Source organism: Lissotriton helveticus, chromosome 10, assembly GCF_964261635.1.
Source record: "Lissotriton helveticus chromosome 10, aLisHel1.1, whole genome shotgun sequence".
NCBI classification, from domain to species: Eukaryota; Metazoa; Chordata; class Amphibia; order Caudata; family Salamandridae; genus Lissotriton; species Lissotriton helveticus.
The window spans coordinates 141834523-141851601 of NC_136071.1; the positions used below are offsets into that span (position 1 = coordinate 141834523).

At 44.7% G+C, this 17079-nt stretch overlaps 1 protein-coding gene across 3 annotated transcripts in view; it reads right to left on the reverse strand.

The window, feature by feature from the left end:
* Positions 1-17079, reverse strand: part of LOC144786032 (lysosomal alpha-glucosidase-like) — an 828834-nt gene that overhangs the window by 291122 nt on the left and 520633 nt on the right. For all 3 annotated transcript variants that reach the window (XM_078664954.1, XM_078664952.1, XM_078664953.1), the window contains exon 12: positions 7135-7252. In XM_078664954.1, coding sequence (XP_078521080.1) covers positions 7135-7252 — 118 coding nt within the window. The remainder of the gene's footprint in view (positions 1-7134; positions 7253-17079) is intronic.

Here is a 17079-nt window from a genome sequence, read left to right on the forward strand (position 1 = left end):
ACAGGTTACTGAATTCGTTCAAGTCATTTAATCCCTCCATAGCAGTATTGAACTTCAGGATAAGATATGCCTCCTTTTGTGACAGCCGTACATCAGGGTCGCCACCTGCTCCTGGGGTATTTTTTATGCTTGCAAGGATAGTCCATTTCAGGTCGTTGACCGAGTGTGCCTTCTTCAGGAAATGGGACACCAGTGGGGCTGTCATTACTTTGTTATTTATTCGCGACCTATGTTGAATTATGCGCTGACGCACTTCTTGGGTGGTTTTGCCAATGTAGACCTTGGCGCAGGGGCATGTGATGGCATAGACTGCATACTTGGTCTTACAATTCGTAAAGTCTTCGTGTCGCCAATGCTTTTTTCCATCCGTGAAGTGGCTGCCTTCGATCGTGAGGCTACATACTGAACATGTCCCACACTTATGGTGTCCTTTCACTGGTCCCATGTTAAAGAGTGTGCTCTGTGTTTCCTTTTTCGGAATGCTTCGAGTAGGAGCAATTTGTTGACCAATACTCCTGTTTTTCTTCAACGCAAACAGCGGTTTGCCAATCTCAGGGATGCTATCCTCGACGAGGTGCCAATTGCTCCGTATGATCTTTTGTACCGGATTGGTGTGTGGTCCGAATGTGACTTGAGACGTTGTTCAAGAAAAAAACGGATAAAAACAACTGCCTCCATTACAACAGCTATCATCCAAAAAGTCTGCGAAACAACCTACCCTACGGGCAGTACCTTAGGGTGAGAAGGAACTGTTCTTCTACAGAAGACTTTATGATACACGGTGAGGCCTTGACGACCAAGCTGAAGGAAAGAGGATACCCAGCCAAATTGCTCAAACACTCGATGAAAAGAGCTAGATGGACTCCTCGAGAACAGCTGCTGCAGAAGAGGGCTAAATCAAACCTGGACAGGATGGTTTGCGTGTCCACATTCGGACCACACACCAATCCGGTACAAAAGATCATACGGAGCAATTGGCACCTCGTCGAGGATAACATCCCTGAGATTGGCAAACCGCTGTTTGCGTTGAAGAAAAACAGGAGTATTGGTCAACAAATTGCTCCTACTCGAAGCATTCCGAAAAAGGAAACACAGAGCACACTCTTTAACATGGGACCAGTGAAAGGACACCATAAGTGTGGGACATGTTCAGTATGTAGCCTCACGATCGAAGTCAGCCACTTCACGGATGGAAAAAAGCATTGGCGACACGAAGACTTTACGAATTGTAAGACCAAGTATGCAGTCTATGCCATCACATGCCCCTGCGCCAAGGTCTACATTGGCAAAACCACCCAAGAAGTGCGTCAGCGCATAATTCAACATAGGTCGCGAATAAATAACAAAGTAATGACAGCCCCACTGGTGTCCCATTTCCTGAAGAAGGCACACTCGGTCAACGACCTGAAATGGACTATCCTTGCAAGCATAAAAAATACCCCAGGAGCAGGTGGCGACCCTGATGTACGGCTGTCACAAAAGGAGGCATATCTTATCCTGAAGTTCAATACTGCTATGGAGGGATTAAATGACTTGAACGAATTCAGTAACCTGTAATTTTGTTTGCCACCCGGTTGTGCTGATACCCGTTACTGATCGTGTAGCGATGGAAGACCACATCGCTATGTGGATCAGAAAAAAGATCTTCTTAGCCGCTGGATAAACACGTTAATTTTTCCAATCATGCCTCCCTTATCTCTTTAAATGTCCTTGCTAATGCTGCGGGAACTACATCTCCCAGGATGCACCGCGCTGTGCGCGAGGATAAACACTCTTGGTCACGCCCCCTTCAGCCACTAACGGTTGCTGTATTCGGGGATGGGTGCCTGTTCTCTATGCTCCTGAACCAGAAGAGAGAAGTAAGTTTATATACAATGGTCTCCGTATTCCCTTAGATTAGAGAGAAAGGGAACCGGAACGTTTTACTAAAACGCTCGCTCTTCATTTTAACAGCGCACGAGTGCAGGCGGCGGCTGCCGCTTTCTCGATCACCTTTGGTGGGACTCATGCCCGTTTCTTGAAGGTATGGTTTTATGTAATGTGAACCTTCTTTACCATACCGCAAATCAAGCCGTTTACTGACATGATCGCCGCTTTTTTCAGCTCTTTCTGACCACGGAATCGTGTAGCAAACACGTGTGCCGGCACCCTTCCCAGTGACCTCTTTAGGCGCTTCACTAAGGTATGTTGTGGATGCAGCAGTCCACCCGCTTAACATAGAGACACTGTTGAGGCATGTTTTTAATGCAGATTTATACCTTATTTTGATTGCAGGGAATTGCTCCAACCGCCCAGTCACTAAGGTATCTCAATTTTTTATATGTTTGAGTCTCTGCGAGAAGTATTTTCTGATTAGTCTATCTCTGATACAATGTTTGGAATTATTTTGTAGGGATAACGACCCCCCAATCCATGTCCTGATGAGAACCCTTTAACACACTTGGGTTCGAAACGCGTCGACGTTTTTTCCTGCAAGATACCAATGTTGGAAGGCGTAATAGGAATGAAATCATGCATGTTTAATCTTGAATTGGCTTTCATGTTATTCCTATTGCTCTAGCACTTGATGTATAAATGTACTTGGTGTTTCCTTGCAGATGTTAAACAAGTAGGCCAGTGTACCATATTGCTAGACCACTTGTTTGTATTATATCTAGGATTGGTGCCTCATAGACTACTCATTTGCAGGCATATTACAGTTGTCCGTCCAAGAAATGTTTTTTTGGATCTCATTGATTGATAATCTCATTTATTTTGTGTGCATTTATGTAATGTATTGTTGATGTAATTTGTTGAATGTTTTGTTGTGTCTTTTGACGCTTAAAAAATCTTTTTCAAAAACCTTTTCATAAAATAAATAAGTAATTCCAGACACAAGTCTGTCCCCCTTGGTAATTCATGGTACCAGGTTGTGTATCAATATTTCCACATAGGCTGTCCGGCCACTTTGTTTGTTTACTCAATTGATAGCGGTCCAGGCCGGATGGTGACAGGACCCAAGCCTCCTCAGTCCCTTTTGCTTGGATCGCCAGTCGTCCAGATAGGGCTAGACGTGAATATGGTGTCTCCGTAGGTGCGCCGCCATTGTCGCCAGGCACTTGGTAAACACCCTGGGGGCTGTTGTGACCCCGAAAGGCAGTACCTTGAACTGGTAGTGCTGATTTTGGATGGTAAACCTGAGATACTTCCTGTGTGCTGGATGTATTGGTATGTGGAAATACGCATCCTTTAGGTCTAGTGTTGCGAGGAAGTCTCCCTGACTGAGTAATGGTAGAACTTGCTGTAAAGTGAGCATGTGAAAGTGTTCTGACAAGATGTATTGGTTTAGGGGCCTGAGGTCCAGTATTGGCCTGAGAGACCCGTCCTTTTTGGGGATTAATAAGTACAGCGAGTACACCCCTGTACCCTGTTGCTGTATAGGGACGAGTTCTATGGCCCCTTTTTGCAGCATGCTGATGACTTCTTGCTGCAATAAGTCTATGTGCTCTGCGGACATATGACGGTGTCTTGGGGGTATGTTGGGTGGAGTGGAGGTTAGCTCTAGACAATAGCCGTACTGAATAAGTTGTCTCACCCACCTGTCTGTGGTAATGCTTTCCCAGACTGGCAGGAACTGTTGTAATCTGCCCCCGACCGGTGTTACATGGTCCGGGGGCAGTGACCAGGCGTCACTGTCTAGTATTGGCGGAGGATCTGGTGTTGTTATTCCCTCGTCTTCCGCCTTTACTGCTGTTGCCACGGTAGCCACCTATGTTTGTTTTATTATAGGTGGTTTGCGTGCTCCCTTTATTGTATTGAGTGTGCTGGGATGCCTGGCCTCTTGTAGCACCTCTGTTACCGGAGCGACGAAAGGAGCCTCCTCTGAATTGTTGTGACTGGAAGGCACCCATAGATTTGGCTGTCTCTGTGTCTTTTTTAATCTTCTCTAAGATTGTGTCCACATCAGGACCACATAAAAAATCAGGGTTCACAGGCTGATTTAATAATGTGGTTTGAATCTCAGGTTTGAACCCAGAGATGCGCAACCAAGCATGCCTTCTGAGCATGACACTTGTGTTGATGGCCCTGGCTGCGGTGTCTGCGGCGTCCAGCGAACACTTAATGGATGCGTTGGATATTAGTTTCCCTTCTTGTATGAGTGTTTCAGCACCCTCCTTGTAGGCATCAGGCAAATGTTGTAGCAGTTGCTCTAATGTGTCATAATGCGCCCTATCGTATCTGGCTAATAGAGCCTGTGTGTTGGAAATTCTCCAGATATTAGCCGCTTGAGCAGCTACCCTCTTCCCAGAAGCTTCTAATACTTTAGACTCTTTGTCTGGAGGAGGAGCATCACCAGTAGTTGGGGAGTTGACACGTTTACGAGCATTGGATACCACCAAAGAGTCCAACGGCAGCTGTCCCTTAATGTATGTAGGGTCTACAGGCGCCGGTCTGTATTTTCTTTCAATTCTGGGGTTAACCACCCTTGCTCTTGTGGTTTCCTTGAAAATGTCTTTTGCGTGTTGAAGGACACCGTTTAACATTGGCAATGTTTTAACTGATTTCTCTGAAGTGGAGAAAGTGTCAAATAGGAAGTCCTCTTCAATTGGGTCAGAATGCATTTCCACATCATGATTTTGTGCTGCCCTTTCTATTAATGCATTAAACACAGCAGTATCTTCAGTTGGCGAAGTTTTGACAGGATAAGAAGGAGTATCAGGAATAGTTTGTGACTCCCCCATGTCAACAGGGTCTGTCCAGGCTTGAGTCTGGTCATCCTGATAAGTGTCCGCAGGGTAAGTATATTGTTCATCATAGTCATACCCCATATCCTCATTAGAGCGTGTGGGTGAATATGCAGAAGTGTCCTGGCCATGGTAACTCACAGTCTCAAAAAGGACAGGCGAAGTAGAAGAATCCTTTTTATTTTTGAGTGGAATTTTATATGATTCCAGAGGATTTTCCGACCTGATCTTTCTTTGATAAACAGTAAGTCTGCCTGATTCGGAGTCGATATGGAGCTTCGACTGATCATCATAGGAGGGCTCCTGGTACATAACGTCCTCTTCCAGAGGATGACTCCGTTTTCCAATCGACACCTTCTTGGGTGCTTCGACCCCGGTGTTCGGATCGAGCGCCTTAGGGCGTGCAGTCGGGGGCAGACCGAATTTTATCGGTGGTACAGCATCTTTAGACAGACTGCCTTTTTTCAGGCCGGTGTCGATATAGCCCTTTCGTCGAGATGCTTTTGGCCTTGCGTGGACTTCGGTGCTTGTTGCGTCGGAGGCGCGCTCTTTTGCCTCGATTCGACTTGGGCCTTCGAGGCGCCTTTGTGTTTCGGCTCGAGGGCTTTGACTAGCTGTGGTCTGTCGACTCGATGCTTCGGATCGAGATCCTTCCGAGACTCGAGTCCCTTGTTTGTGTCGCTGTCTGTCGACGTCGACCTCGTCGGTTCGACGTGCTTGGCTTTAGTGATGGACTTTAGCGCACCAGTCTTCGGCTCAACACCCTTTAGTTTTGACCCCGCAGGGTCGTCGACACTTTGTTTCTTCGTCGAATCCGATGTATTCGAACTCTTCGATCCAAAGACTATCTTCAGCAGTTTCGGTTTTGTTTTCGACTCGATGGCTTTCGGTTTCGCTTTCAGTAGGTCGACCGATGGCTCGTGTGATATATTCTTAGCCGGGCCGAGACGCGGGGCTATAGAATGTTTGGTATGATCTTGGCTAAGGCCTTTTGGCGATGCCGTGACCTGAGCCTTTGCAAGTCTTTCAGTGTCTTTTTTGGGCCCAGTACCCACTGCTGGGCCTGGTTCATCGCTTGAGTCGTCATTGACGGCTCCGATGGGGGATGCGTCGTCCCTTACCTCGTCGACGTTTTCATCATCGACGTTTTCTTCTTCGTAGTCATAATAGTTGGAGTCATGCTCCGAACCTGGATCCGACGGCTGGTCCAGATCCTCAGTCTCGACGACCTCATCGTCGTCTTCATCGAAGATATTCACCGGGTCGGGCGCTGGCTTCGACATTGTTTGTCTTGCTGCACGTCGGAGCCTAAGCGTCTTCTTTGACCGGAATCGAGCACAAGCTAGACAGTTGTCCTCATTGTGGTCTGGTGATAAGCACTTGTTGCACACAGGGTGTACATCGATGTGCGGGTATTTAGAGTTATAAATGGGGCATCGTTTGAACGGGCTCCGTTCCATCGACGATCGGGCCTCTGGTGTCGAAAAGGCCACTCGGCTCTCTTCGACGTCCTGCTCGAAAAGAACTGGAACAAGAACTCGGCACCGATCGAAAAAACAATACCGACGACCCCGAAGGCCTTTTAGCCTTTTAGAAAAAGTTTCCGAACTTGAGTAAAGAAAAGTACACCCGAACCCAATGGCGGAAAAAAACAATCTGAGGATGGAGAGGATGCCCATGCGCACTGTAGTCCGGGGGAGGAGCCACCTATCTCGTGATACTTCGAAGACTCTTCCAGGACAACAATGTGCAGTCATCCGGACCCAACACTAGGCGGCAATCTATGCACAAGATATGAATTCAGCAGCCCACATGCCTCGAACATATCTTTCCTGATGCCGCCCCCTTTCCGGCCACCTACAAACGAGAGTATAAGCCCCTGCAGCATATAATAGGGATCTCTTAATAGGGCCTTGTGTCTTTTACATTAGAGATCTGCTTGTCATATGTGGGGACATTTAAAAATTTGGCATGTGCATTTAGGAACCAAACAATGCAGTAGATAGACATTTGCACTTTGCCAAAAAGAGAAGATTGCAGCTCTCTAACTATTAATCCTTCATTTGAGCCCTTTAAAGAGTATTTTGTAGGATTGCTTAGATTTCAATTATCCAGGGTACAACTTTCCAACTATATGTTTACTACCAACCATTTCACTACTGCTGATTCTGGGGCTCTCCCTTCTAAGGATCATGGGGTTGTGAACTGCTGCCTGTGACTGGTGACTTACAAAGGAGTTGCCAAACTGGGCCAGTGAAGACAGAGTGCCCTTTTGAACACTGTAAGGGTATGCATTATACCAATAGAAACTTGGGTCAGTAAGATTTTGACAGCTCGGATAACATGAATAAGCATTTATCAGTTGAATAATGTACATCCACGTGAGGTATACTAAAGATACACTCCTTACCTGGCTGTGGCCTTGGCTTCCATAAGACCATACAGATTGTGCACATTGTAATGCAGAGAGGCCTTCTGTTGAGCTGAGGCACACAATGTCTTTGCATAGAGAGTCCCACCTAACACCGCTGAGAGAATGATAAGACCAAAATAAGAGATTTAAAAAAAAGAGAAGTTAAACAACATATACAGAATAAAAATTAATCATTTGAAATATTTATTAAATATGTACATAATGGTGCCAATAACAATTATACAAATGTAAAAAAGCGGGTTGGAATACCCAACTGATCTGAGGTTATTCTAGATGTTGGTGCTGAGTGGCAGGGAGAAGAAAATGGCTGCCAAAAATGTCAGAAAAGCAAAGTGAGGAGAAAATTAGATCAATATAGATTGGGAAAACATTTAAACCAGAATGCACATCTATGCTAGATTGGCTAAGGAGAGAGAATCCAAGTACAAAACAATGCTGTGAAAGTATTACAATCGGATTAAGGTGCATGTCTGGGACAAAAGAAAATCTGACCGATGCTGGGAGGCCAGGAGGAGTAGCAGCAGAACTCTTACATGTAACCTGGAAATATCTGGAGTTGATGGAATGTTGGAGAGGTGTTTTCCTCCTCAGAGAAGATTCCTTATGTGCTGCCTCGAAACCTAGACGATTCTGCTGAAGATGCTGGAACTTATTCGTTCCCACTTTATTTGGCAAGAAGGAACCATATTGACCAGGTTCTCTTGACAGCAAAGCAGATCATTCCAGCCCACTCTAGTGAGAAAATGCTCCTTTCAAACAGTATCTACAGACTATGGGAGCTGCTGGGGATAGAAAAGCTCTCTAATAACATTTAAAAGAGGTGTGCAGCTGTAGAACCATAGTCAGACGGATGCCACAAAGCACAGGCTGACCATATGTTCATGTTTCTTGAAGAGTCTCAAAATAATTCCCCATGAGCAATCTCAGTTTGTGCAATCATAGGTACTGGCATTGAGAAGTGCTAACCTTAGTGGAAGGATCCCTAGACTCTGTGTGGAGGACATTGATTGGAGTTTCCCAGGAATGTTTCCGTTTCAGTCCAAACTCTGAGCAGTTTATCACCTGACTAGCATAGGAAGTACACAGATGGATGTTGTGAAAAGGCTGGGAGGGGAGTTGATGAGGCTTTGGTTATATATTGGTTTACCATCCCACTAGAATGTTAGGGTTGTCTGCCAGTATGAAAACTTCAATAAAAACATTTAAATATACAAATTAAAAAGGAGACTCATACATATAAAAATAGCTTACCAAATTAAAGCACCACCAATTCTATTTCAATACCAACTGCTTTTCATCATGTTGCTTATTAGAACTGTACTCATGCATTCCGCGATATATAATTTTAAAGTCCTAGGTTCAACAAAGAAATGTGTCCCCTGCTTCCAGAGTCCCTTTGTTTGTTGTTAATAAAATAGCACTATAGGCATTTCTGACTGTTCTTACATCTATTTACAGAACGATTTTTTATATTTCAGTGCGATACCCTAAATGTGACTGATATGTTCAGACGTTGTTCCTGCACTCATTGTGCCACTGGAAGCAACTGACGAGCTCGAGTCAGGAGGAAGCCGGTCTTGGATTGCTTGTGTTCCCGTTCAGAGGGGACAAATCCTGCCAGTTTAGGTTGGACTGTTTCTACTGAAGCAAAGTCAAGACTGATTTGCATATGGCTGGGTCCAACATAAGGTAGTATGGTATGCAAACTAATGATGGACTGCGATACGATCCCCATGTTATTACCAGTGGCTGAGATTAATTTGAGAATTCCAACCGTCATATTTTTGTATTACTAATGATTGCTAAGCCATCAGTCTCTTTAATGCCCTGAATTGGCAAAAAGACACAAAATGGACTATGGTTCCCAGAGCCTGAGCATCCCACATACAGTGTGTCGACGAAATAAACTAGAATAGTCTGTCGTTCTCTGCTGCCACATGTAGACAACCCACTCAAAAATGCAACATATAATTCTAAGAATCCGCAGTGACATTTTGTCTAGATCGTTTTCTCTTCCTCGTTCAGATTCCACAAGAAAAGCCATAATGTCATGCTGCAAATACCTCACAGGGGCAAGCCGCTCTAGTTTCCTGATAGGCTGCATTCAAGTTTTCCATATTCCGGCATACTATCAATTCTGGAAACCCCCAGATATATCCCAATAACAGATTCTTCAATTGTGGCTCTACATGCGTAAGGAATAGCATAACCTTACTCATTTGCAATCCAGGATCTCCATCATTGTTATTTTACTGAATGTATTGACTATCTCGATGCATGCAGTAGATTCTAAAAAGCACTTTGAACAACCACATTTAAGAATTTTGAAAATAACTTTAAGAAAATATGCCAATAGGAGACAACATTTTCTGTATAGGTTTTTAAAGAAAGTCAACTGAACCACATCTGCGATTTCAAAGTAAATTTCAGACCAGAAATGATTTAACATGGTGAAACAGGCAATGGTGCATCAATATGTAGATATTAACATGAGTGAAAGTGGATATTATTATAGAAAAGTCTGTCAACTTGCACAGCAAGTTTTGTTACATAGTTTGTTTTAGATAATGGCCAGAGAAAGCATTACTCAGAATCATACTAGCACTATGCTTCTAGTTCAATATGGATGAAGGTTTGGTGTCTGAGTTTTTTGAAAATAGATATTCAGGAGAAGAAAAAGTTACTGACTTGTAATCAGAGTTCTTCACCCTAGGTATTCTCTTTCCATTAGGCACAGCAATTACTGACTGCCTAGAGGTAGCTAGTAATACGCATGCTCCTCTCTGTAAAGCCAAAGAGGCCAGATGACACAACCCAGCCAAATGATTCACAGAAGATCTAAAACTAGCTAAACTTCAACTACACTGCAGTGAACGCAAATGGTGCAACAGTTATTCACCTGAAAAAAAGGAAGTCTACGAAAACACCTCAAAGAATATAAAATGCTAATCATGCAAGCTAAATCCCTTTTTTATTTAAACAAAATCTTGAATTCCAAGAATAAATCAAAAGAGATCTTCAGATATCTCCGAACTCTCAAACCCTGACAAGTCACTCTACCAATTTCCCAACATATGCAACGCCATTACCACCGTCTTTATTGCTAAGCTCCAGATCATTAAAGACAGCATTCTCTCTAGCTCATAGTCTAATAAAACCCACTCTGGAAGACAGGAACCTTGTCACCCTCTCTGCCTTTCCCACTATCACCAAGAATTGCCTTGTGCTCCTGCTGATCGAAGTCAAATCAGGATCTCCAAATGACAATTGTCTGCCATGAGTCCTAAAAACAGTATTCTCTTGTTGGAAAGTAGATCTGTTTTCATGGTTAACCCCACTTTTTGCTGGTTATTCTGTTTTATGACTAGCCTGACTAGGATGCTTCTAATCAGGACCCCAGTCACTGTGTTTTCTCTCTAAATTTGACAGTGGTAAGTACTTTGGTACCTTCACAATTGGCTAGCTGTGGGCCTTGCTAAGTCCCTAGTATATGGTACTAAGGTACCCAGGGCACTGGTACACCAGCGGTCTCCCCTGGGCTGCTGTATGTATAGTGCCACCAAGGGTAGTCCACTTAAACTGTGACTACAGGCCTGTCATTGCAGCCTGTGTGAGTTGGTGCTTGCACCTCTCACAACAGATATACGTTTCCTTATATCTGAGGTCACTACACTTAAAACCTATAAGTCACCCCTATCGCAGGCTCTTCAGTCCTGAGGGCAGGGTGCTTGGTTATAAGTATGAGGGTGCCCCTGCATGAGCAGGACACCCTTACAACCCCCAGCGGCGATTCGCCAGGCTTTTCAAGTGTGGTCAGCCATTTAATACATATAGTGGACATCAAGTCAATTGAAAGATGTCTAACTATATATTGGCTGCATGGAAACTAGTCATTGTTGGTATCAAACATGTTGGAATCTTACCCTAACAACGATTCCAGTGTTGGATGTGGGATCCATGTACTGGGGGGCTCCACTAGGGTGCTCATCTATATTCCCAGTACCAGCCTTCTGGGGTCCAACAGCAAGCTAGTGTTGCTGCCAACCACAGACACGGTTCTGCCCTCCTGCTGCTGAGCTCGAGCAGGGGAAGATAGAACATTAGGTTTCCTGTCATAGGGAGGAGTGACTACCTCCCAGACAGGACTTAGTGTATTGGGCTGGGGTTGGGCACTCGCCAGCACCATCAGACTGCTTAGAAGGGCACATTTTGTGCCCTCCATGCATACCTCAGCTGGAACCAGTTCAGGGAGCCACTGGCTCTCACTCTGGTATGAAACTGGACAAAGGACATGGAAATATCCTCCCCTCTGTCCAGCCCCTTCTCTGCGAGGGACCCCTGAATCGTCCCAATCCTTTAATTGGGTATTTAAGGGCTTACCTGTAGGTGGCTCATCAGAATATTCGTGGGACAAGATTCAGATCCGAAACCACTTCTACTTCAACCGTCTGGGCGGTTTGGACGTTGGACTTCGCTTTAGGAACCGAGACTGCATCTGGAAGACTCCTGCTGATCCTGGTCTAGTCAGCCTGCCAGTATTCAGCGTCGTCTGTGCCTGTGCTTCATCCAGGTTCTTCTCCAGGCTTGTGGGCATCAAAGACATCTAAAGGAATCTCCCTTGGAGTGAAGGAGTCACTCCCCTGCATCTGCAGGCACTGCAACTAAGCTGACTTGTCTGCTGCGCCTTACATCCTCCAGACTTCGAAAGGCCCAGCAACACAGTTTGTGGTTGTGCAACTCCCTCGAGGCCTGCACTGTATTCTCACCGAATTTGAGGCCAGTATCCCTCATCGGAACCGCTGGAACAGCACCCATGTGCACTGCGTGGACTTGCCGTTGTCAAGGCTTGTTGGCTCTGTCCTCCAGAGATCTTCAGTCTACAAGAAGCTCCAACCTCCAGCATCTCTTCCTGCCAAGATCTTCGTCTTCACCACATCCTCTGCACCGTGAGCCTGCATCTTTGGTAAGCTGCTCGAGGCCCTCTTGCGACTCCTGTGCCTTCGGCTTGTGGGTCCTCTTGAGGGTCTTCTTTGGCTTCAGTGGGCTTCCCTGCTTGCTCGGGGCCTGCTTAGACCTTCCTGCAATGGTGAGTCCCTTTGACCTTGCTGGTCCCAGCGTTGCTCCTTTATCGTTTACCACATCTGTTGCTGCTGCCAAGGCTTGTTGGTGCTCCTGCCGGACACCAACCCCCTAGTTTCCAGACTTCCGACGTGGGACAGCTCGTGAATGGCCCCTGATCTTCCACAGCATCGCCTAGTCCTCACAGCTGCAGCAACAAGGTCACCGTCATTACTCCTGCATCTCCCGTCATCAGTGGTCATTGCTCTTCCATGCTTCCTGGTCACCTCTAAGTGGCATAGACTCTGCCTGCAGGTTCTTCTCTACAAGAATCCCCCTTGGATTCCACTGGACTCTTACCTTCTTCACCAGCTGCATCTTTCCATATGTCATCGATTGTGGTCTATGGCAGTTTCTGACGTCACTTCGCACCTACGTACCTGGTGTTGGTATCCTGGTTCCTGGGGTATCCACGGGTGGGGTGACTCGCCAACCTTCTGTTTTCCACTGGGTTTCTTCAGGGTCCACTGGGAAGGGTCCTTCTTTAAAACTGACTTTCCCATTGACTTGCATCGAGTATGCTGCTGTGTTTCCACTCTGCACATAGCCTCCGTGGGGTTCCTGGGAACTTACCTCAGGTGGTTCCTTCTGTCCCCAGCTCTTCGGGGTCTCCTGGTTCAAGTCCCGACTTCGGTCGCAGTTCACATTCCACTTCTTTAGTATATGGTTTGGTCTCTCCCTGGAGACCACTGTGTATTGTATTTACTTACCTCTTGCAATTAAAGTATTCTTGTTTATTTGTGCTGATATCTCTGGGTAGGAGATATACCAATGTGTTAGTGAGTGTTGTGTAATAAATAGACCTATTTTCATAACACTGTGTGGTTCTTTTTCATTTAACCTACACTACATGATTGGACCTGGTATAACAAGCTGATTAACACTCCTTCTGGGCTAAGCCTGAAGGCTGCTCTCCACAGGTACCACTTAGAGAGCTTGCTGGTTGTCTAAAACCACTAAAATCCCCATAAGAGTTATCTGGATTAGTGCACGGTTCTACACTTAAATAAGTGTGCACCATATGCTAAACGAGCCTCCTACATCTCCGATATACCTGATTCAGATATTTCCCTCCTTAACTGTGGAGTAGTGTGGCTCACTGGTTAGAGGCAGCAGACCCGAGAGCAGAAGTCGGCCCAGGACCAGGGTTCAATTCCCGACGCGGCAGGGTCGTGGACCTGGGTCTGCGGACTCGATAATTCTCGCTTCGGTGCTTACTCTAATCAGGGGTTCCACTCGGCAACTCTGGGCATTAGCTTGCCTAATCTCCACAACGGCCCCATCAATTCCAGGGATGCCTGGCTCCACCTTGGGGACTCCCAGCAGGGACCATCCCACAGGGAAAGCCAGGACGGGTTCCCCAGAGTTATACAGCGCCAGGAAACCTATGGACGGGTAGCAGTGCGCTTTACAAGCTCAAATACATTTACATTTACATTTAACTGGTCCCTTAGCGAAGGCAAAGTACCTGGCTCATTCAAGGAGGCTATAGTGGTACTCCTCCAAAAGAAAGCCTGCCAAGACCAACTGGAACTGAAAGATTTTATGGCAAGACAGGAGGCTAACATTATGCATTAACCTTTTATTGTCACTTCCAAGCAGCAAACTTTAAAGAATTCCAAAAAGTACTTTAACAACCAAACAATGAAATATAACTTTGCAAGTCAACAAATGACTCGTGCCAGCCCTCTTCTTCCTCTTTTGTGTGCTGCTTCGGACCAGATAATTATTCATATATAGTTACTTATGAGTGTTCTAGTTGGTGAATTTGATGGGTACGTTTTGTTGGGAGTTTGAGGTATGGTGATGTATGGTTGAAAATCCAATTTATGGATTGATAAAAGGATTTTTCATCTGAATATTTCTTTTGTATTTCAATAGGCTTATTTGGTTAGTATTAATTTTAAATAGAATACGTTTGTTATAGATGAAGTTTGAAGAGGTTTTTTTCTTGATTGTAGTTTATCGGTTTGTAACTGGCAAGCATTATTGTGCTTGAATTTTGAACAAAAATGTTTATTTTAAATTGGGGTTAATTACCTCAGCGAAGATCAGTTTGAATGCGACGGTTGACTCGAATGATTGTACTGCCTCGCTCTGTCATTTGAGTCGATACACGTGCAGGACGAGCCGTGCTATGATAGCAACTGCTCTCGCAGGTACGCGAGCAGTATGGGCAATTTTCAAGGGCCATTTCTGCTTTGGTAGAGTGTTTGTGCATGGCAGCCATCTTTGTTGGGGGCACGCACGTTTATTTCAAAAGGAAACAGGGCACAAAAAAGCGGAAATTGAATACAATTGTATGAATTTTAATTTTATCAATGTTGTCCAATTTTAAATCTGCCAATTTGCACTTACGTACTGCTGCTTTGTGACGGTCCCGCAAGTTAGGGCAGGCCGCCATTTCTGGGTTAACGCTTTAGGAAGCTTGCACCGGCTCCAGGGGGATTGTAAGCTGTTTTATAGTGAAAATCCGATTTTACAAATCGTAACTTTTTTTTAAAATTGTATGAATTTGAATTTTATCACTGTTGTCCCATTTTAAAGCTGCCTATTTGCACTTAAGTATTGCTGCTTCTTGACGGTCCTGCAAGTTAGAGTGGGCCGCCATAACTGGGTTAACGCTCTAGTTGTTCGAGCGTTACGTTATCCCAAACCTCTACAAGAGGGCATGCTGACGTGACCGCGCGGCCGGCGTGCCAAACGCAAGCCCGTCTGCACCCGTCCGCAACTTGATCGCGCCGTGCGCCAGAACCCCTGGACAAAATTCAATTATCACCTACTCTAAAGCGACTCTGCTAACCATTCGAGATAAAGGTGAGCAAAATAAATGTGATTCCATACATTCCCAAAGTGATTCCCTGGTTTCCGACTGTCCTACATGTAACTATTATGGACACCAATTTTTCAAACTCCCATCCTATAAATGCCAAAAATGTGAAACTATCAGACACACGTCCAGGCAATCCTTGTAATCCCAATGAGCGTGCTTTAACTTGTGTCTTATTGAATACTAGATCGCTTTCCAAGCATAAATATGAACTTGCAGACTTCTTTGAACACCACAAGCCAGACATAATGTTCCATACAGAGACATGGACTTACAGTTCCTCCGAACCGGACTTAAATACTGCCATACCATCTGGCTATGACTTGTTTAAAATTGACAGAGAAGGAAAACGAGTTCGGGGGTAGCCATTGCTCACTGTATCTACATTAAAGCTACCTTCTCAGATATTGACCAATTGAAGAAAGAAGCTATCCTGTTCACCTTCAAATGCAATAACACATCTGTTTTTAATGGACTACTAATTTATAGACCACCTGGGCCTAGAAACCCCTTTATTGAATCTATTTTATCAGTTACTGAGTCTTGTATGGAATAAAATTTCTCCATACTGGGGGGGACTTCAATTTTCATTTAGAGTCCACCAAAAGCTCTGACACCAACAACTTAATAGACCGGATAAAAAGTCTAGACCTAAAGCAAATTGTCACCGAGCCTACCCATTTTTATTTATAAAGTTTTATATAGCGCAAACTTGATCCCGAAGGACTGGAATACACACTTCGGACGGTATCTTTACCAATTATGCAAAGATAAAATTTAACAGGACATTACCATTGACCTGGACTAATCACAGTGATATCTTCTTCGAAGTACTCACTAGAGCTCAGAATAAAAACAGGACGGGTGTAGTATGCCCCTGGAGGCAAATAAACAACCCAGACCTGGAAACCCATAGTCCCCACATAGACACTGACCCTGATCCTGATTGAGCAGCTTTAAATTTTAACAGCTGGATCGACCTGGAAGTAAAAAAACTAGCCCCAGAAACGTGCACACACATTGGCAAAAGATCACCATCAGCCCCTTGGTACACCGCAGAGCTAAAAGAATTAAAGAAAAAATGTAGAGCCAAAGAACGAAACTGGAGGAAGGAATATTCTGAAATCGATAAAAAACAGTACAATGAGGCGTTAAAGTACAAAGAATACATATTCACGGCAAAATCTAGTTTTTTCACTGAGAAAATTATGGCCTCTAAAAATACTTCTAGAGAACTTTTCAAAACAATTTCTAACTTAGCCAAATTCGGTAACAGCAAACAGTTCAGTCCCGCTACGCAGTTTTGCGATAAATTAGCAGAATGTTTCCACGATAAAGTGGTTAAAGTCTACTGCGAGTTCTCGAACAACAAAGGTGGAATTAAGTCAGACAGGCCTAACGATGATAGGGTGAATATGCAGGTCTATTTACAAGAATTCAATACCCTAACACCTGAGAAAGTTGAGAAGCTTATAATGTCAACTAAGTCGGGATCCCCTCTGGACCCTTGCCCTGCCACTGTTCTTCACATGGTCCCTAACATAATTGCGAACTATTTAACAAATCTTCTTAATAATATTCTGGATTCAGGACACTTTCCTGCCATCTGGAAAAAATCCCTGGTTAGACTTATCCTGAAAAAGCTAACCCTTGATCCCATGGAGGTTAGCAATTATCGGCCCAACTCTTGCTTACCATTTCCACCCAAAATCCTGGAAAAAGCCCTAAATGAAGAACTGCTGTCTTTCATAGAGGCGAAAGATAAACTTGATCCAGCACAACACGGTTTTCGACCACGGCATAGTACAGAATCGGCACTGATTGAAGCCACAGAGGACAACTTGATGGGGGTGGGGAGGGCCATACTGATTCTACTTGACCTATTGGCCCCATTCGATACGGTTGATCACCACATACTTATCCAGCGTCTGGTCGAAATAGGGATTGTAGATAAAGCCTTGGATATTCTTTAT